This window comes from Odocoileus virginianus, chromosome 7, assembly GCF_023699985.2.
Source record: "Odocoileus virginianus isolate 20LAN1187 ecotype Illinois chromosome 7, Ovbor_1.2, whole genome shotgun sequence".
Classification (NCBI taxonomy): Eukaryota; Metazoa; Chordata; class Mammalia; order Artiodactyla; family Cervidae; genus Odocoileus; species Odocoileus virginianus.
Genome location: NC_069680.1, coordinates 64,528,932 through 64,549,579, shown reverse-complemented (window position 1 = coordinate 64,549,579; position 20,648 = coordinate 64,528,932). Strand labels below are relative to the sequence as shown.

General features: G+C 52.3%; 2 protein-coding genes across 9 annotated transcripts in view; one reads left to right on the top strand and one right to left on the bottom strand.

Annotated features, from left to right (window-relative positions):
• SAMD8 (sterile alpha motif domain containing 8) overlaps positions 1 to 20,648 on the bottom strand; it is a 117,641-nt gene that overhangs the window by 50,477 nt on the left and 46,516 nt on the right. The window lies entirely within an intron of this gene.
• DUSP13B (dual specificity phosphatase 13B) lies at positions 1,438 to 14,375 on the top strand. 8 transcript variants are annotated; one of them, XM_070470885.1, is made up of 6 exons: positions 1,438 to 1,639; positions 2,433 to 2,650; positions 6,527 to 6,622; positions 7,727 to 7,821; positions 11,447 to 11,620; positions 13,041 to 13,260. In XM_070470885.1, the coding sequence occupies exons 1-6, from the start codon at positions 1,491 to 1,493 to the stop codon at positions 13,179 to 13,181; spliced, it is 873 nt and encodes a 290-aa protein (XP_070326986.1). In that variant the 5' UTR covers positions 1,438 to 1,490; the 3' UTR covers positions 13,182 to 13,260. The 8 variants fall into 8 exon arrangements, with proteins under 8 accessions (XP_070326986.1, XP_070326988.1, XP_020744570.2 ...); XM_070470887.1 differs by lacking the exon at positions 2,433 to 2,650 and adding an exon at positions 13,912 to 14,375 and having other exon boundaries at positions 1,451 to 1,639; positions 6,527 to 6,721; positions 13,041 to 13,261; XM_020888911.2 differs by lacking the exon at positions 1,438 to 1,639 and adding an exon at positions 13,912 to 14,375 and having other exon boundaries at positions 2,568 to 2,650; positions 6,527 to 6,721; positions 13,041 to 13,261.

Sequence of the window (20,648 nt, the reverse complement as noted above, 5' to 3'; positions counted from 1 at the left end):
CGCTGGTACAGGAGGGGCGGAGCGGGGCGGGGCCTATGGGATTAGTAAACTGGGGACAAGAGGAGGCTTTTCCTTAATTCCTTTGCAGGGAGCCAGCTCCTTTCCAAGAGCCAACCTCCAGTCATCATTATTACTGTTTATTGCCCCTTTACTCTCTGACTGTCTCTATGCCAAATGCCATATAAATATATCACTTAATCCTTGTTCCACCTCTGCAGGGTATCACGACAGAGAAGGGCCAAGAAACCTTGCCTCAGGTTAGGCAGTTAATATGTGCCGAAGCCAGTATTCCTACTGAAGTCTAACTTCAGAACCTATGCTCTTCTCGCTTTACTGTACTACCCTACCCTGAGGGAAGCCCCCACCTCAGGCCTAGCAGTGGCACAAACCAAGTCCAAAACTGGCCTTGGACCTGGGCTCCAGCCCCCTCTTCACCTTGCTTCCTCGGGCAGTGCAAGGCAGGCTTCAGTGGCTCTGATGGGAGTGGGGATAGATTCTGGGTGGACATGAGTGCAACCTGCTTCCATGGAATGCCCTGGTATGGCCTTTACCCTCAAACCAGACTCAAAGCCAGGTGCAACTGGGAGCCTCCCCACTACAGCTCGTGCCCCCCACAAAGCCTTCATGAAGGCATCTGAGAGTGGGCAAGACATCTCACTTCAGCCTACAAGGAGCTCTGGCAGAAGGACAAATACAGACTTTCTCTGTTTTTGCTGTGAGGACAAAATCCCTTATAGGCAGAGGAATCTCCCTCCCACCCAAAAATATTTTTGATGACATCCTTTCTTTGGCTCTGGTAGAGGGAAACATTCATCTCTCCCTTCTGCCTCTCTGGCACACATGGCCCATTTTAGCCTTCTCTTTTGAGAAATCGGTCATCTTCATAACAGAACAATTGTTCAAACTTTCCCCCACAAATCCTGTGGGCACCCTTTAGATGAGGTCCTCCAGGCCTCTCCACATTTCTCAGACTCTGTAACTTGGGAACTTCCCCCGAGTCCCATAATCCAGAAGCTCATCCAACAGTCATACAGTTTCCGCTTAGTATGTGACCCACCCAAACCTGAAGAACTTTTCCCATCATGCATCCTTGGAGCCAACCACCTCCTCTGCACCCTGGATCTCTACCTTAACTCAGTCCTCAGAACCAAATAGCCTCATACAGGACTCTAAATCTATCAACATCTACTGTGTGTTAGAGTATCTTTTGTTTCAGTTAATCCTTAAAATTCTCCTTACTTGAGAGATGAAGAAACAGGCTGAGAGGTAAAGTGACTCGCAGAGATATATCTGATTCCCTGTGGTCAGGCAGTTTCGGGCTAGGGGGTGACTTGGGGAGGAAAACGTCCTGTTTTCTCTAGAGGCCCCTGTAATTTGCTGAGTCACTTGCTGCTGTCTCACCTGTCCCTGCCAGTCTCTCAGAAGGAGGGATGACACTGGAGAGGCAGAGAGGAGTGACCACAGAGACAGAGGGGTGGGTGGGCTGGCCCATGGCGGAGGCCTCGCTCTCACAGCTGAGGGGAGATGCCGAAGCCACGCCTTGCCCCAGCGTCCTGGAACTGGAGGAGCTCCTGAGGGCAGGGAAGGTTTCTTCCAGCCACGTGGATGAAGTTTGGCCCAACCTTTACATAGGAGATGCGTGAGTGGGTAGTTGGCTGAAGGGACGTGGGGGTGAGGACAAGGAGAGACAGTTCTTGGGATCTTTACCAGAGATGGGGGGTTGGGGTGAGAGAAAGGGCAACTCGTTCGCCTCTGAGTTTCCCAAGCCAGGGACTTTCTCCAGGACCCCTTCGTGCTAGCAACAGTGCAGTGATCAGGTGCAGCCACCAGGGGGAGTGGGGACTTTGCCTGCCTGAAAGAAGGGAACTCCCAGAGGTTCCCAGTCTTCTGGCACATTCCGAACAACTGGTGGGTCTTGTGGGGGGGAGGGGGAGGGTGCAAAGGACGGGGAATCGTGGTGATTTGCGGGTGAGAGATGGGGTGGACAGAGAGCTCCCCTTTCCGGTTCCAGCCTTCTTCCTCTGGACACAGACTGGGTAAGGAAGGCTGATTGGAGGTGAATCAAGGAAGGTGTCACCTTTAAATATTTGCAGATTAGAAGCAGGTATGAGGTAGTGGCCAGGAAGAGCCGGATGTGTGGGGCAGGGCATGGGGCAAGAAGGGAGGTGCAACTGGGTCCTAGGGCTGAAGCAATTCTTTCTTTCCTGTCCTGGCCATGGCTGGGGCGGATTGCCTCAGGAAGCAAAGAGAGGCTAGCTACATCCCTGTACTACCAGCTCCCCTACCAGAAAGCTCCTGGGTGGGGCTGCGAGCCGTGAACCCCACAAGTTCCTCTGGCTCCTTCTGGACCCTAATGGATTCACCGCTCTGAAGCAGGGGACCAGACAACGCCTCCTTCCCGGACCTCATGGCTCCCCTCCTCCCCTCCCTAGGGCCACAGCAAATAACCGCTTTGAGCTGTGGAAGCTGGGCATCACCCACGTGCTGAATGCCGCCCACGGGGGTCTCTACTGTCAGGGCGGTCCTGACTTCTATGGCAGCAGTGTGAGCTACCTGGGGGTGCCAGCCCACGACCTTCCTGAGTTCGACATCAGTGCCTACTTCTCCTCGGCAGCTGACTTCATCCACCGTGCCCTTAGCACGCCTGGGGGTAGGACTTTGCATCTGAACCCCTATCCTACCCAGCTCAGTCACGGGGCAGGGGGGGGTCCCGTTTCCCCTTTCACATCAGTGCCCTCCCACCCCCTAGCTTTTAAAAAGTCATCATGTTTTTAAAATTCTCTGCTCAGTGTCCCAGCACTTTATCCAGTAGCATTGCTCCACAGACAGGGAAAGGGAGGCCTGAAGTACAAGGTCATGCTCCGAGTTACGAGCAGCCCTGGGGCTGGAAGCCAGGTCTCCCAAACAACAAAACAGTTCTTTCTCTACATAACTCAGCCTTGGGAGATTGCCATCTGGTATCTAGATGTCTGGTTTCTGCCCCAAAGTACTTTCAAATGGAAAAAAAGAAAAATCTTCTAATACCTGGGGAGCAACAAAGGAGCCTGGGGAAGCTGCTTCGTGTTCATCCTGGGTGAGAGCTATGCCCCTTGCTACCTGACCCTGGATGAGCCAGTGTCCCTCTCTGAACCTCAGTTTCTCATCTGTGTCATGGGAAAGACAAGACTGTGGCTCATAGCACTTTTCAATACAGAGTATCCTGACCTTCATTTTTCTTCACCCATTCATTCATCAACTATTTATTATCTTCTCTGTGCCAGGCATGAAGCTAGATAGGGGACACTAGATACTTGCTTTAAGCAAAGCAGGGTCCCCTGGTGGAAAGACATTCAAAATGTGAAGTATTACATCTGAGTGCTACTCAGATGAGCAGGTAGAAGTGAAGAGCCATGGGAGCACAGGACGGGGTCCTGGATTCAGAGGATCAGGAATTTGGGGGGAATTCCCTCTACAACAGGATTCATTGGGCCCCATGCATAAAGGATGAGCTGCTTTGTGATTCAAGTGATACCATGAGTAGTCAGGAAGCCGTGTCTCAGTGGAATCCTGACAAATGAGTAGTAGATGTTAGTCAGACTGAGAGAAGGGAAAAACTTTACAGGTAGTTGAAAGAGCATGTGGGAAGGCTGGAGGCCAGGGACCATGACAGCTTCAAGGGACTGCAAGTTACCCAGTGTTTCCAGAGCTGAGAGCTGGGGTGAGACAGCCTGCGATGAGGCTGCAGGGTCAGCGCACAGAGGGTCCCAGAAGCCGTGTTGGGGTGTGTGTACCCCGTCCCAAGGGTAGGCATAAGAGGTGCTGATATACCCACTTGACAGATTGGGAAATGGAGGCCCATACATGTTGAGTGATTTGCCGAGGGTCACAGAATACATCCAAAGCAGAGCAAGGGAAGGAACCTGGGTCCCCACCTCAGCCACTGGGTGGGCTGGCTGGTGGGAAAGGGTCTTTCAGCAGATGTCTTCCTCAGCCAAGGTCCTGGTGCACTGCGTGGTCGGGGTGAGCCGCTCCGCCACACTGGTCCTGGCCTACCTCATGCTGCGCCAGCAGCTCTCCCTGCGCCAGGCGGTGATCACCGTGAGGGAGCGCCGATGGGTCTTCCCCAACAGAGGTTTCCTCCACCAGCTCTGCCGGCTGGACCAGCAGCTGCGGGGTGCAGGCCGGAGCTGAGGGGCCAGGTGAGGGCTGGGCAGGGCATGAGGGGCGACAGCTGGGTGCAGTGAGAAGTGAAAGGTCAGGAGAGGGCTGGACAGAGGGCAAGGGTACAGCTAGAGTAAGGGGTTGGGGGTGAGGCCTGGCAGGGGACATGAATGAGTGCAGTTCAGAGGTTGGGTGTCAGGGCTGAGCGGGGCTGGAAGAGAGGGTCGAAAGGGGCCTGGCCCATTCCCCAAGCTACTGGGCTGCCCTCACCAGTCCTAGGCCTGGCTGAGGCAACTTGATCGTCAGTCCCTCCCCCCACTCCCAGCCCACCTACAGATTCTTAAGAGCCAGAGCAGATGGAAAGGCTGGGAAAGAAAGGGGTGGGAAGCATAAAATGGAAGAGGTGAGGCCTTCCAAACTGGTCCTGGTGCTGACCTACCCTACCTCCTTGGCCAAAAGCCTGTGGGGTTCACCTGAACCCTACCAAGAGAGGAGCACAGTCAGTCCTGTACCTGAGCTGTCTGGCCCTTCCCACACCTCTGCACACCCTCGGCTCAGGTCTGGATCCCAGTCCTTGGTGAAATGTGTGGCTGCAGCTATTGCTCCAAGTTTAGTTAATTATCATGTCAGCCCTGCGCATCCATTCTCACAGTGGAGAAAGGGAACAGGTGCTCCCGCCACTGGCCACAACCTCCTCACACAAGCCCTGCTTGATACAAAGTTCTCCTGTCACCACGTCCTTCAGTTCTTTGCCTTGGACTCAGCACCCCACTCTACCTTCATACCCCAACCAATGTGATCTCATAGATCTACAGAAGGACCCTCTGTAACCTCCCTCCCTCTCTGATTCTGGGGACCCCATAGGACATAAAGCCTTCCTGAAGTCTGTCCATTTACCTTCTGCCTCCTCCTGTTCCATGTTCAGTGCATCTGGAACAAAATCCCTCAGTCCTTAAGCTGCATAAAAGGGACAGATCCCCAGTATCTCCTCTGCCCAAGCCACCTCCCTCCTGCTAGAGGCCCGTGTCCCCAGCTGCCCAGTAGAAGAAGCTTGGCTCCCCCAGCAGCAATGGTGCATCTCAGGCTCCCAGCCCACAAATGGTTGCCAAGGTGCTGCTGTAATTTCTTTGGCATTAGCTCTGTGTTTTCTTCCTGCTCAACTAAGAGGAGGCAGGGGTGTCCCTTCCTGGGGGTGGAGAGGCTGTGGGGGCCCCAGATTGTGAGGCAGCTGCAGAATGCCCCCTGTCCTTCTTCTCCCACCATGCCCATGTTGGGGCTGTCCCTGTCTGGCTCCAACACTCATCTTCCTTATATTCACATCCCCACTGAGGGCCATCTGAGGGAAAGTTAAGCCTCCAGAGATGCTCTCCACTTCCCCTATCCCACCTCCAGCTCCTGCTACCCATACTGTTCCTTCCTTCATCTCTCCTCAATCCTGACTTTGGCTGTGCCCCGCCACCCACTGGCTCAGAAGGGCTGCCAGCTGGCAGCTGGCAGCTGGGACACTGTCCTGGCCTCTTCTGGGAGTTAGGAGAGTAGCAGCTTTCTCCTCCTGCCAGAGCCTCCCTGGGGCATGAACAAATCTCCCCCTGGCCATCACCCATAAGAGCTGCTTTTGTCTCTGAATGCATAACCAGCCTGGCCAAGGGGGAGCACGTGAGCAATATGAACCCTTTCCCATGTGCTGTTAGGAGGATGAGCATCTTGGGGTTGGGAATTAGGGCAAGAAGGAGGTCTCGGTTAGTTTGAGGGTGAATGCCATGAAGGAAAATAAGCATTATAGCTGGGGTTGGGATTAGGCCTAAGGCGAAGCTGGGTGGGAAACTGTTGTGGGGAGTTCTGCAGGTGTGGGAGCCGAGAGGGGGATGGGAAGAGCATCTTTCCGTCTTGCTCATTTCTCTAGGCAGGTTTTGGGAACTGGGACAACAGCACATCTCTGATCATGCCCAATCACCCCACTTCCTCAGCCTGGGGCCTTAAATCCTCTGACTTCAGACCTCTGCATCTTTCTTTTCAGGCAGCTGCTTTGGGGGAGTCAGTTGGGCTATGGCCTTGCACAATTCCTGGGGCTACATCCACAAAATAGTCTGTGAAGCTGGGGCCCCAAGAGTTGTGCAGTGAGCAACCTATGTGACTGTACACAGCAGTCCTAAGGCTGAGGACTCAGAGGTGAGGGGGCTTTGGGGAGAGATCATCTCTCTTCATGAGCCTTGGGCCCCAAACTTGCCTCTTTATCTCTCTTGGCACCCATAACCCACTTGATCTTACACAGAGGCTCAAGGCAGAAGCAGGTTTAGCTGGCAGCTCTTGTCTCTGCCCTGGTGAGTCCCGGCCAATCTGAGCCTCGGTTTACCTGCCTGTAACATGGAGTTCATTTCTCCCCCAGAGCTGGGCCTTACTGCCTGCTATGGGGCTCTGCCACTTTGCCCTGGCCCTGCTGGTGCTGCTGAAGGTTGTGGCCCAGGTGGATACCCAGAAGATGGTAAGAGCCCAGTGCGGGGCCCGCCCTAGAGCCTGCAAGTCCATCCACTTCCTCCTGCTGCCTGCACTCCCTCTCGGCCACGGCCTCCAGTTCTCACAGGTGGGAAGGGGCTGCCCTCTCTGCCAGGCCCTGAGGACTCCTCTCCCGGGGTTTTAAGTTCCCCAGGAGCGGGGGGACATGGGAGTGGGAGAGGCAGTTCTAAGTGTCCCTTAGTTCTAAGTGTGGCCTGTGGCCACAGCTGCCTCCATCAGGGCTCAGGGAGCTGCAGTAAGGGCTGAGCCCAGCTCGCTGGAGCTCGGGCTTCAGAGACCCAGAGGAGGCGTGGCTGCAGGGAATTAATCACCTGTGTGGCAGTCATCTGGGGGTGTGAGTGGAGAAGAGTACTGAAGCATGGGTATATGAGGAGGGTCTCTGAAGGGTGGGGAGTATTCTTAATAGACCCAAATCCAAGGTCTCTTAACTGAGCCGTCAGCTTTGGAAGGGACTTTAAAGGAATGGTGGGGTCTGCTCCAGGAATGTCTTCTGGGGGAGAGAGGAGCTTCACAGAGAACAGGGTGGCTTCCAGATGCATGGTTTCTGACTGTAGGCCGGGGCTGTTCCAAAGACCTGCTCTGAACTTCACTTTTACCTCTTCTGTCTTTCTACCCATATTTCCTTCAGCCTGATCTTCTGGATCTTAATCCTGGGCCAGTCCTATAATCTTTGGCCCCCAGCTAGGGTCCCTTGGGCCTGGGTTCTGATGTCCGCAGTGCTGCCAGCTGGGGTGTGATTTGGTTGTTCTCTTCCCCACTCTCCCCCATGGAGACACCTTCTCGCTTTAACTTTCTGCCCATACTCCATGTGCTCCCCATGAAGACCAACAGGCCTTCCCAAATGGCTTATTCCGTCTCCATTCTTCCTGCCCCACAACCCACATCCACATCCCCACACGCCACAGGCAGACCCCCTTGCTGGACTGCCTCTACGCCCAGCGGGGCCAGGTGCCTGGCTGGGCTTGGCACTGTCCGTGCCGGGGACCCGTGGGTGAGTTGGGAGTGGCAGGGGGAGGCCAGAGGAGGGGAGCAGCGCATCATGCTTTATAATTAAACTCCAATCAAAAAATAGAAACAGCATCAAGTGTGCAGAGACAGGCGTCTGGAAGCTGGGAGCAAAAAGTGCCTGTCAGAGAAGACCACAGCCTGGGCCAAATACCCCCACAGGTGGGTGAGTGCCCCCACTCTGGGGGCTGCAGAGCATGCTGGGTAAAGAGGGCCAGGACACCTGTGCCTGTGTGTGCCGGGGTGGGGGAGGCGGCTGCACCGCATCAGCGGAGAAACTGGGCCGGAGATAGAGGCACAGATGAAGCCTCGTAATCAGATCAACCTGGGCTTGAATCCTGGCTCCTGTGCTTATTGGCTGTGTGACCTTGGGCATAGAGCTTAATCTTTTTGAGCCTTAGTTTCCTCATCTGTAAAAATGGCGATGGTAAATGTAATCGGCCTCATAAGGGTGCTGTGAGAATTCAGTGAGAAAAATGTAAGCCTTTAGCTCTGTCTGATACAAAGCATATCCTGAGTTAGTGGTAAATATAATAACCATTACTGGACAGAGAAAGAAAAATTAAGGAACACAAAGAGATAAGAGACCAAGCCTCACTGCCCCATGGGATATGACTGAGGCTTCAGAGGGTAAGAGTGATGATAATACGAGCAAGATGCACCATTTACTGGACATCTACCAGGAGGCAGGCACTGGGGGAGGTGCCTCAAACACTTCCTTGTCTCATGGCATTCTCACAGCAGCTCCACTAAGAAAACTGGCTCAGAGAAGACCACACAGATCCCAGCTCCAGACCTGAGAACCTGGCCCAAGTCTGCCCTCCTCCAAGGCCAGCACGCAGAGTACAGGGTCACAGGCAGCTCACCACTGGCTGCCCGCCTGCCACCCTCCCCAAGGCTTCCTTCGCCAGACTCTTCACTTGTCCTGCCCTGAGCTCTCTGGCCTCACCTCTCCTGTGGCCCCATGTGGTCTGCCTGGAGGAGGAGGAGAGAGTGAGCAGGAGGGAAGACCAGGAGGGGGTGGACGGCAGACGGCTGCTCCCCTGTCCTGTGCAGGCCTGAGCCTTGGTCTGAGGCTGCGGCATGTGGGGTGGTGTGCTGGGAGGCTGTGGGGCCTGTGAGGGGGGTGGGGACAGAGGCACCGGCAATAGCAACGTAGAGGGGACGAGAGGCACAAAGGCAGAAGACAGGCGTCTGAACTTGTAAACAGCAGCAGCTCAAGAGCAGGAAGAGCACTGCCCACAGAGGCAGCTGCTCCGCTTAGGGGGAGGCAGAGGAAGGAGGCAGAAGCGGCACCAAAGGGAGTGGGGTGAAGAGCCAGGCAGAGCCGATCCCTGCTGGACGTTGGGCCCATGTCTACAGCCACGTCACCCTGAACGCGCCCGATCCTGTCTGGACATCGGGCCCTCCTTTCACCCTGCTGTGGCCGAGAAGATGCAGGAGGAGGGGTCAGGCAGGACTCTCAGTCTAGATCTGGGGATGGCAGAAAACGGGGGCTGCTGCAGCCACCGACTTCCCTTCTGTGGGTGTGCCCAGAGCTCTAAGGATGAGTCGCTGGGTGGGGGCTGGACCCTCGCAGGATAGAGCACACACGTAGAGGGTATATTCGTGAGCATCTGGTGTGAAGTCCAAGGTGAGGCCTAACAACACGTACCCCTAAGTTCAAGGAAAAGGCCCCCTTCTCCAGACCTGGGCCTAGGCCCTGAGGAGGCTGAGGCTGGGCTGTGGCCTAGCAGCTCCCATCCTCGACCCCTCTGCTGGCTCCTCCATCTCCCAGGAGCCTCCAGGAGGAGCAGGGACAAGTTCTGTCTCAGCCGGAGTTTGCCGGTCCCGCACGGCTGAGCTGCAAGACACCCACTGGACACTGGGTGGCGGCCTTACCCCACACCAAGCTCAGAGGCCTGCAGCTGCGCCCGCAAGGCTTCCCAAAGCCCCATCTCACCCCACCTGGGACTCCTGCAGCCCCAGCTGGTAGCTCCAGACCCCTGTGGCTGTTGACCTCTCCCCACTCCAACAATATACACTTCACTCTACCCCGTACTTTCTGCAAACCCAGCCACTCCTCTCTCAGATCAGACCTTCCAGAGACTCCTTAAAGCAGGCAAGGCCAGTATCTTTAAGATGAGGAAAAGAAATTATGGCCTAGACAGGAGCTAAGCCTTGCTCTTGACCTCAGAATGAGCTGTGGTTAAGCTCTCTGCGCTCTTTCTAAAGTTCTTTTCCCACCACTTCACGTAGCCTCCCATCTCCCTGGGGAGTTCCAGGGCCAAGAGCCCTTAATCCCAAAGAGACACCAAGCGGGGAGGGGCCCGGAGGTGTGGAAAGACAGCACCTCAGTCCACAGTGGCCTGGGTCTGCTCTCAGGCCCCACCCCCACCGGTTCCAAGGGGAGGACCTGGAATTCTAGCCGCTTCACAGCATTTGTGTTCCAGGCGGAACCTGCCCCGGTCCCGTTCTGCTTATGTGCTGGGTCCTGCCCCTGCATCCACTCCCCCACTCCTGGCCCCAGACCATGCCATAGGTAGGTGGCAGGCCACTCAGCCTGCCCTGAGAGCTCACAGTGGGGGATGAAACGGAAAGCCGGGTCTTCGCTTCCGCCCTGCCCTCCCACTGCCCGCTGGGTGAGCCTGGCCAAGCCAGTGGCCTCCTGGGTGCCCATTTCTCTTCCTGGTCTTGGCACTGCCTACCACAGAGCAAAGAAGTTCTTCCCAGTTTGTACCTTCCCTAGTTACTGGTTGAAGGGGCCAGGGCCGGTTAGCCGAGAGAGGCACTCCTTCCCAGCCCAGCACCAGACCCAGGTTCTGCTGCCACTGACACCCCAGCCCTGCAGGGTCTCGGACTCCCTCAGCCAGCTGACTCCTGACACGAGCCACCCCACCGCGGTGAGGCCTGACCTGCAGCACTGGCCTGAGTCACAGGGGTAAGGAGGGAAATCCCAGGGCCTACAGGCAGACACGGAACAGCTACGGCAGGCTCCCCTGTAGAGAAGGAGGGGTTAGCAACTACTCTGGAGACCTCAAAGTGGGTAACGCGAAGGCTGGGGATGGAACTGAAGGCGCTCAGAATGGGACTGAAACCCTAGCCTCGCTCCTCAGTGACCATTCAGCTTTGAGCATCACTTAACAGATTATTCTCTCTGACCTTCAGCTGCCTCCTGTGTAAAATAGGGACCTTCCATGAATGAGGCCCCAACGCCTAAGAGGCATCAGCGCATTCAGCAGGGAAGTGCCAACAAGGATCAGTTCATAGTCCAGGCTCCTCACTCCAGAGATGGGCTCTGACCTTCAAGCACCTGAAAGTGGGAAGGGATGGGAGCCTGAGGACCAGCCCTAGAAGCAGCAGAGAAATGGGGCTTGAGATGAGCTGCCTGGGTGTGGGGGTCTAAGTGCCTTCTGTGGGCCACAGCCATCTGGAGTTCTCATCCTTAGAAACTCCCAAGTAACCGGAGACATAAGGGGTGGGGTCTGCACTGGACTAGTTGCTACAAACAGGGAGCTTTGAGGGCCCCTTGGACAAAGTTTCCAACACCACGGGCCTCTGGAGAGGGTAGGGGAGAAGGCTTCCTGGCTCCACAGTGGTGACAAGGGGTTGGCTCCCTGGTTTCCTGTGGAAAGGGTCTAGGCCTCAGCCCCAGTCGAGCCAAGTAATAACTTCATCTGAAATAACTGAGGCCCTTCTGAAGCATCCCAGTGGCACCTGGGCACTGCACCATGGCTGGGCCTCCATGTCAGTTGGACCCACCCGTGGGGAGCTTGCCACTTCCACTGCAGTGTCCACTCTATTCCAGGATGGACTCGTTGCAGAAGCAGGACCTCCGGAGGCCCAAGATCCATGGGTCAGTCCGGGTGTCCCCCTACCAGCCACCCACGCTGGCCTCGCTGCAGCGCTTACTGTGGGTCCGTCGGGCTGCCGTGTTGAACCACATCAACGAAGTCTGGCCCAACCTCTTCCTGGGAGATGCGTAAGATCCACAGTGGGGGGTTGGGGGAGCAGAAGGGGACCCTCTCCCGGAGCCTGTAAGGAGCAGAGTTGGCACCCTCTTTGCCTCCGAGCATCTCTTTTCACATATTTATTTCCTTTTACACTGTTACTACTTTGCGGAACTAGAACATATCCAAGAAAGTGCACAAAGTCTGTTTCACCCCCCAGGTCAAGAAATAAGACATTACTTGTGCCCTGGAAGCCTCCACTGAACCCTTCTCAGTATAACCTTTTCCCCTATAGATAACCACTGAGTACTGAAATAGTTATTTCCTTGCTTTTCTTTAGTTTCACCACTTGTGTTAGTTTTGCCTATCCTTTAAAGTGATAGGAATAGAGTCATGTTGTGTATTTTGTACCTGGCATCACTTGCTCAAAATTGGGAGATGCCTGCAATATATGTAGCATACAATTCATTGCTATATATTATTCATTTACATGTAAACATCACAGTTTATCCATTCCCTTTGAATTGTTTCCACTTTGGGGCTATTATAAACAGAAATTCTAACAGCATTCTAGTACATGTACCCTGGGAACCACACGTTTCTCTAGGATATATATATATAGAGAGAGTGTGCAATGTGAGTCATTTTCCCTAAAAGTTGTCTTAGAATTTAGAACATATGGATGAATATATGTGGCTGTTATAAGTTTTCCTTAATATTTAGAAAATACAGATCAATATCTTATTAACATATGGCCAAATATGTATCTCCCCTACACGCACAGATAACCAGTGGTAAAATCCTTGTTGACTTTAAAAAAAAAATGCATACACACATACATACATAAATGTTTTTTCACAGTTCTTTTTTTTAACAAAAATGGTAATCACTTTATAATCTCATTTTGTAATCTGCTTTATATAGGAAAGTTTTTAAATGGAACTGCATGCACAACATACTTTAAAAGCACTTTTAAATGACATTCTGTTTTGTTATCCTGTACTTTTCATAGGTTCTCAGCATAGTACCAACACCTTTTCTTGTTCACCTGCATCTATCCGCCACATGTTAGTGGTGGTGCAGAATTTCATTCAGCTGTATCAACAGTCAATCTCCTCTTATAGGCTATTTAGTGACTCTCCCCATCTCCCACTTTTTCTCTATCTTAAATATCACTGATACAGTTTACATTTGTCTGTGAGCATGTTTGGAATTCTTTAAGTTCCTAGGAGGCTGGGGCAAGTGTACGTTTTTGAGGCTTCTAATGCATGTGGCTGAATTGCCCTCCAGAAAAGTTGGCCCGAGTGAAATGGAGCCCCTTCACCCAGACCAGTTCACTGATTCCAGGCTCTACCCTTGGGAGAGCTCAGCAGAGGAGGCCAAGGGGTGAATTCCGGCGCAGCCGGGGCAGACTCAGTGAGCTCTACCCCACCTCCTCCCATGCCCCTCCAGGTTCGCAGCCCGGGACAAGAACAAGCTGACCCAGCTGGGCATCACGCATGTTGTGAATGTCGCCGCAGGCCAGTTTCAGGTGGACACAGGTGCCAAGTTCTACCGCGGAATGCCCTTGGAGTACTACGGCATCGAGGCTGACGACACCCCCTTCTTTGACCTCAGTGTCTACTTCCTGCCTGTTGCTCGATACATCCGAAGTGCTCTCAGTGTTCCCCAAGGTCAGCTGCTGGGGAAGGAGTGGGGATGCAGAGGGGTGCAGGCGGGATCTGGGCTTATCCACTTTTCCAGTACATGGAAGGTGGGGTCCTTTAGCCACCCTCCCACCCCATTTAGTGAGCAGTCCTTTCAGGGGGGAACCTCACCCTTGAAACTAACGATCATAGATATAACTAAGGTCCAGTGTGGTCATCAGGGTAACCATACCCCTCAGTAAGAGGCCAGGTGTTGGGTGGAAGGTCCAAGACCTAGCAAGGGCTCTCGAGTGAGTTCCTCTAAGACGAGGCCTTGGTGTAGAGCGGCAGGGGCAAGGGAGAGGGCAGGACTGAGGACAGGGAGGTAGGTGGACACCCCCGTAACCTTCAAACCCAGGGGACTCCAGGAGTGCTGACCCTCACCATGCCAAAGTTGCAAAGGAAGCACGTGGACCAGGAGAAGGGCCTCCCAGCTGCTAACCTTAGCCCTGCCACTAGCATGCTTATGTGACCTTGAGCGAGTCCCTTTCCTCTCGGGCCTCAGCTGCGCCACATGACACTGGGGACAGTGTCAGTATCCCAGGATGCTGGGACAGGTGGGCAGAAGCATCTCCGATTCCCTCTGGGGTGGGCGGTGTGAGGACGGGTACCTGATGCTAGGCTGGGTCTCCCCACAGGCCGTGTGCTGGTACACTGTGCCATGGGGGTGAGCCGCTCTGCCACAGTTGTCCTGGCCTTCCTCATGATCTGCGAGAACATGACGCTGGTGGAGGCCATCCAGACAGTGCAGGCCCACCGCAATATCTGCCCCAACTCAGGCTTCCTCCGGCAGCTCCAGGTCCTGGACAACCGACTGGGGCGGGAGACGGGTCGGCTCTGACCTGGTGGGCAGCCAGGAATCCTGACCCTCTGGCCGGCATGGCCCACCTAACCAGCCTGGACCTGGGGGCCTTGTTTCCGGTGACTTTGAGATGTAAATAGCAAGTGGGGGCTTAGCTGAGGCAGAGGCAGGGAGAGCTGGTGGTGACCTTTAGCAGGTGGATTTTCCCTGACCCAATCCAAAGATTCTTTATGCAAAAGAGAGTTCAGTCTGTCTCTATAATAAAAGGTTCCTCATAATAAAGACTTCATCTTCTGGTGAGTTCATCTTCTGGTGGTTTGTGGGGCAGTGGCTCACTCCTAGGATGGTCATGAGGTTCCAGAAGGCTAGACAATCTATGATGGCAGTCTAGAGACAGAGTCTGAGTCCACTGTCTGAATAAAGACCAAAGTTGGAGGCATCACTATCCTTCACATGCCTGCCCTGTATCAAAAACCGACTGTCAAAACATGCTGTGCACAAACATGCTGGTATCTCCTGAATCCAGTCAGTCTTTTCATCTTCATTCTGCATTCAAAAGCACTGACCAAAATCACAGAAACCTAATAGAGGCATTAAACAAGAGGGTAGGAGACACGCCCAAATTCTTGGTGAAGGATGGTTATATGATAGGGCAACATTGGCTTTGAGTTTCTTACTTCTTGTGCCCTAATAAAATAAAACAGTGCAAAAAGCCCCCAAGTTCCTCACCTGTACGTGAGGCATTTGTGAGGATTAGATGGGCTGGCTTTCCTCTCACCTCTCTGCTGGTTCCTATGTGGCCCTTGCCTACTCCAGCGGACGCTTGTTGAATGTCAAGGCCTCTTGAGAGCTCTGGCCTCTGTGTCTTCTCTCCGTGTTCTCACTCCTTGGGGGAGGGGGGAGGTCCTCTTGCTCCCACAGCCTCAGTTCACATCTCTAGGCTGATGACTCTCAGACCCCTATGGCGGCCCAATTTTCTTTTCTGAGCTCAAAAACCTCAGTATACTACTGGCCACCTTCATTTGAATACTGCCCTTCAGTTATCAAACTGAACTTTTCATCACCTCCCACCCGGACCAATTCCTCTTCCTAGTTCCCATTTTAGTGAAGGGTTCTGACAGGCATCACCCAAGCCCGTGGTGGGTGTCACCCTGGACTCCTGCCTTTCTTAAAGTTGGCCTACCAATTCCACCTCCTAAAGTGAGCGCGGATCTGCTCATTTAGCTTCATCTTTGCAGACTACCCAAATTCAAGCCACCTCACCTGGCTTCCTGCTCAGCCCCTGATGGTCTCTCTGCCTCTAGCCCAATCTCTACACAGGCCCCAGACATCTTACTAAAATGAAAATCTGATCATGTCACTCTAACACTTACAGCCCCCCAAAGACAGACAGCTTGACAAAGTATAAAGATTCATTTTCTGAGAACTTCTCATGTCTCCAGACATTTCTCTTCCCATACATGCTGTGTAATTAAGAAATGCTAAATCCACCTGCACTTTCCAGAAATGTTCCACTCTCTTACCTCTTGGTGCTTTATACATGCTTCAGGTTACAGCGCCTGAATGCACATCCTCACACATTTTCACTGGGGTCTCTGAGATGTCTCAGTTTAGATGTCACTTCTGGGGATCCCCCTGGACCCTGCAAGCCTCAGTGAAGTGTTCTTCTTCAAGCTACCAAAATGTCCATCCACCCCTTGTGTATCACCCGTCATCTGAGTTATAAGTGCCTGGTGCTCTGTCATCCTTTTCCAGCTGGTAGTCTCTCTCCAGGCTTTCTCTGGGCTCAAGGACCCCAAGACTCCCACCCTCTCTCCTGTAACCCTACCTTCAGGGAGAGTTCTGTGTTACTGTGCCCTCTCTACAGGGTCCACCAGGGGGAGTGGATCCCCACCTGGTCCCAGGACTGGGCCTGCCTCCACAGGGGACCTCCTCTCCTCCCAGCTCCACCTGCCACAGCATCTCACCATTTGGTCACCCTGACACCCTCTTCCCAGTTCATCTTGTCTCCTTGGGCCACCTCTGACCTCTCTCTTTGCTCCCCTGCCAAGGCTTTCTGGGGACAGCCCTACCCTCTCCTGGGAGCTTAAGGAGTCTATATCCTTCTCTACCATCTGCTCTATTTCCAGAGGGCAAGTCCTTTTCCTTTGTTGCAAATCAAAAAAAGGGTCACCTCTGACCAAACCAGTAGACCTAGTTCCAAGTCACAGGGCTCAACTCAGGGAGCTGAGCACAGGATGTGTTTTAGGACCCACTCACTCCTGCAATTTATAAACTGTATGAACATAAACAGACCTCTCTGGGTCATAGAGATTTAATATCCCCATTTTACAGATGAACAAACTTAGGCTCTGAGAAGCTAAAATGAGGCTGGATGTTGCCTACTGGATCCAGGATCTTTAGGTTCTGGCCATGAAGGACAGGTGCTGCCCAGCAGCTCTCCATTCTCCTCCCTGCAGCACTTGTTCCTAGTCCCAGCTGGCTACCTCAGGTGCTCTCTGGGCCTCTTCCAAAAGGTAAACACATGTCCCAGCAGAAGTCTGTGCCCAGCCAGGCAGGATGGAGAACTCGGCTTTTCCCTTGGGTTAGTGAGGCCTGTAATTCTCCAAAGCAGACAAAGCTAATCCTTACCCCGTAGCCCAGCCTGCCCACCCCCAATTCCCTTGTATCCCCTTGCTCTGCCTGACAGCTCAGCCCCTGTTGCTATTTCCTGCTCATGCATGGTCAGCAGGATCCAAAATAGTGGCTCCAGAAACCAGCCTCTAAATCAACATCCGGGTTTATAACTGTGGGCAGCTGGCCCTTGCTAGCTGGGTGGAGCACCTTGAATCTGGAACAGAGCCCTACCCAGGACCTGGGGCGTTTGTTTCAGCAGGTTACCTTCTTGGGGCTCTAAGGGTTGGACTCAGATTCTGGGGATATGGGGGGAAGAAGGCAGGGAAAGCCAAACATACCCCAGAGCACCCAAGGAAACAGGCTGAGCTCCAGACTGGCACCTCCACCAGGAAGCCTTCCTGCCTGCCACACTTGGCCCAGGAAGTCTGCGATGATGCATCTGCTCCTCCTGTTCTATGGAGCAGGCTCATGAAAGAAGTAAGGTATTGTTAAGACCATGAACTTGGACCATGGTTATATAAGAAGTTAACATTAGAGCAAGCTGCATGAAGGGTAGCTAAGATATGTTTCTGCTATCTTTATAACTTCTGTACATCTAAAATTATTTCAAAATAAAAAGTTTTTACAATTTGTTGACAAGTACTGTTTGCTTTGTGTATGCCAGGTACTATGCTGAGTATATCAGATACATTATATATCTTTTGTTTTTTCTGTTTCATCATAATGTTTTATTTCTTTAGGGAAAAAAAAACAAACAGAAATTAAATGTGGCTTCCCCTATAGCTCAGTCGGTAAAGAATCTGCCTGCAATGCAGGAGACCTGGGTTTGATCCCTGGGTCGGGAAGATCCCCTGGAGAAAGAAATGGCAACACACTCCAGTATCCTTTCCTGGAAAATCCCATAGGCAGAGGAGCCTGGCGGGCTGCAGTCCACGGGGTAGCAAAGGGTTGGGCACGATGGAGCGACTAACACTTAACTTCACTTTAAATACGACAAAATGTTAAGATTTGACAATACTGAGTTGTGGGAGTTTAGATATCTGGTTTTTCTTTTTTGGGTATTTTCAACTATCTCCTAGTTAAAAAATATAAATTGACTAAAGTTTTAAAATGAGAGACAACCTATTCTCTATATTTAGCTTTTGAAACCCATCAGCAAATGGTTTTAGGAAATATTCTAAATTTAAATGATGTTGTTTTTATTTGCTTTGAAAAAGTGAAAGTCATTCAGTCCATGGAATTCTCTAGGCCACAATATTGGAGTGGGTAGTCTTTCCCTTCTCCAGGGGATCTTCCCAACCCAGGAATCGAACCTAGGTCTCCCACATTGCAGGCAGACTCTTAACCAGCTGAGCTATAAGGAAAGCCCCAAAACACTGGAGTATGTAGCCTATCCCTTCTCTAGCAATCTTCCCGACCCAGGAATCAAACCGGGGTCTCCTGCATGGCAGGCAGATTCTTTACTAACTGAGCTATCAGGGAAGCCCATTATTTGTTTTAGGCCTAAAATATTGAAAATTTATGTTATCCTTTGAAAACCTTCAAGAGGCTGGATTATGGCAAATCTTGCATCAAGAAAAAAGGTAATGATGACCAGTTTATATAGAGTTTAGATGAAATAACTATGATCAAAAGGAAGCTAGGCCAGTCAACCAAACTATACAACTGACTCTTGAGGAGCACAGGTTTAAACTGCATAACTCCACTTATAGACAGGTTGTTTCCAATAGTAAATACTTTAGTACTATATGATACATGGTTGGTTGAATCCACCAATATGAATCGGTGATATAGATCTGGAGGAACCATGGAAACAGAGGAACTTTGTATTAGGAGAGCCAACTATAAGTTATACACATGAATTTTCAATTCTGTGGGAGGGTCTGTGCCCCTAACCCCTTTGTTCTGATCTGCTGTACACTTCATTTAATCCTCACAACCCTATGGGGTAAGTCCAATTATCACCCCATTTTATAGACAAGAACATCAATGCAGAGAGGTTAAGCCAGATAGCAGCTAGCTTTGAGAGCTTATACACCTGAGCATTAAGTGGGCTTGTGGCTCTGACAAACAAAACTTCATTTCTCTCTTAGAACACAAGTTGATGGGTGGAAGCAGGAGCAAGAAGGGAGGATGCAGATCACTTCCCCTCTCGTTCCCAGGGCCAGAACTCAGTCACGTCACACCTAACTGCAGAAGCGGCTGGGAAATGTGGTCTAGCAGGGTGCCCAAGAAGAAAAGAAAACTGCAGATACTGGTGATCACGAGTAGGTGTTCCGAGAGTAGGCACTGATATGAGATATACATAATCAGTTAATTCTCATAAGCCATAGCAGTAGATACTATTTTTAATATTCCCATATTACAGATGTGAAAACTGAGGTCCAAAGAGAGTGTAAGTAAACTTTCTCAAGGTCACTTAGCTAGCAGTGGTAGAACCATACTACAAACTCAGTCAGCAAGCCTATTTTCTTAAACAGTTCGTGAGACTTCATTCTGCGTTGGTCTTTAGTGACTTGCTTGCCAATGGAACTTGGGGCAGAAGTGGTATATTCTGGGACTTCTAAGACTGGCTTGTAAGGTGCCTCACAAACTTCTGCCTGGAGCTCTTGGAACACTCTCTTTGGGAGCCCCAAGCCAGCCCACAAGACATCTGACTCCCCCAAGGCCATGAGGCTGGAGCAGCCATGTATAGGTGAACTGGTTGACCGGCCCTGCTGGGTCCAGCCTTCCAGCCGGGACCCTAGACCTTACAGTGACCTCCTCTTGGACCCTCAAGTCAGCACACCTGCCAACTGAATGCCATTTGGAACAGGTGTCAGTGCCACGTGGAACAGAAGAACAGTCCACTTGAACCTGCCCGACTTAAGGACCCACAAAATCATGAGATAAAACAAAATGCTCTCAAGCCACGAACACTTGGGGTAGTTTTTTATACATCAATGGGTTAACAGCAGCAGAGCCAGTCTGAGCAGAAGTCCCAGGTGTTAACCACTAAATCAGCCTCTGGAGGAACAGGTGAATAAAAAAAGGACAGAGCAGTCACATCAATCCACCCAGGTGCTGGGTGCATGAAGGCAACATCACTGTACAGGGGAGGACAGATGACAGTAAAGCCCTGGTTTCTCTCTGCCAAGGGCCCCACTAGAGACCAGAGGATGGTTAGAGGCCCAGGGGGAATGCTGGTGGTAAAGGCTTTGGGGTGGGCAAGGTGGGGAGGCTACCAGGAATGGAACATCCCCCTCCTCTCCCAAGCTCTGTCCTAAGCTACAGCCGCCTAACTTCCAGGCAAACACACTCCTGCTGACTTCCTGGCCCCCCAGGAGGCCCCTGTGGGTCTGCTGGCCTCTGGTTCACAGCCTGCCCTTGACACTTGCCTCCTCCACTTCCTCCCCAGGGCAGCTACAGTATGAACTCTGTAGCCACTGAGGCCTTGGGGAAACCTGGTTTGAGGAAAACTCAAAGGGAAATACCCCACCCCACTGCTAGCTACCCTGTCCCTAGCAGGCAGGAGGAATGGGCTACCAGTGTTCTCCCTTTCCCCAGATCACTCAGTTCTTCTCAGGTTATGCCCCCAGGTTTCTGCACTAATCTCTCTATCCATGCTCCTTGAGCCATCTGATGTCAGGTTAGCCTGGCCCTCTCTCCTTGGGAGTTGCTAGAATCTCCCCTCTTCTGAGATTTCCTGCATCCCAGCCACTACTTCAGAGCCTTCCATCAGCCTATCCCTCGAAACACTTCCCCTTTCACAGCCCTGTGCAGGTATTCTGACTCTGTCTCCGATACCCTCTAGGGCCACACTGGGGTTCCTGGGACCCATAACTGGGACTCCATCAGACTAGTTTTCAAGGCTCCCAGGGCTCCAGCTTAGTGCTGCTAGAGCCTCCTGATTCTGGAAGCAACTACGGCAGAGGGTTGCCCATTAAGCAGACATGAGAAAATAGACATGTGCGTATA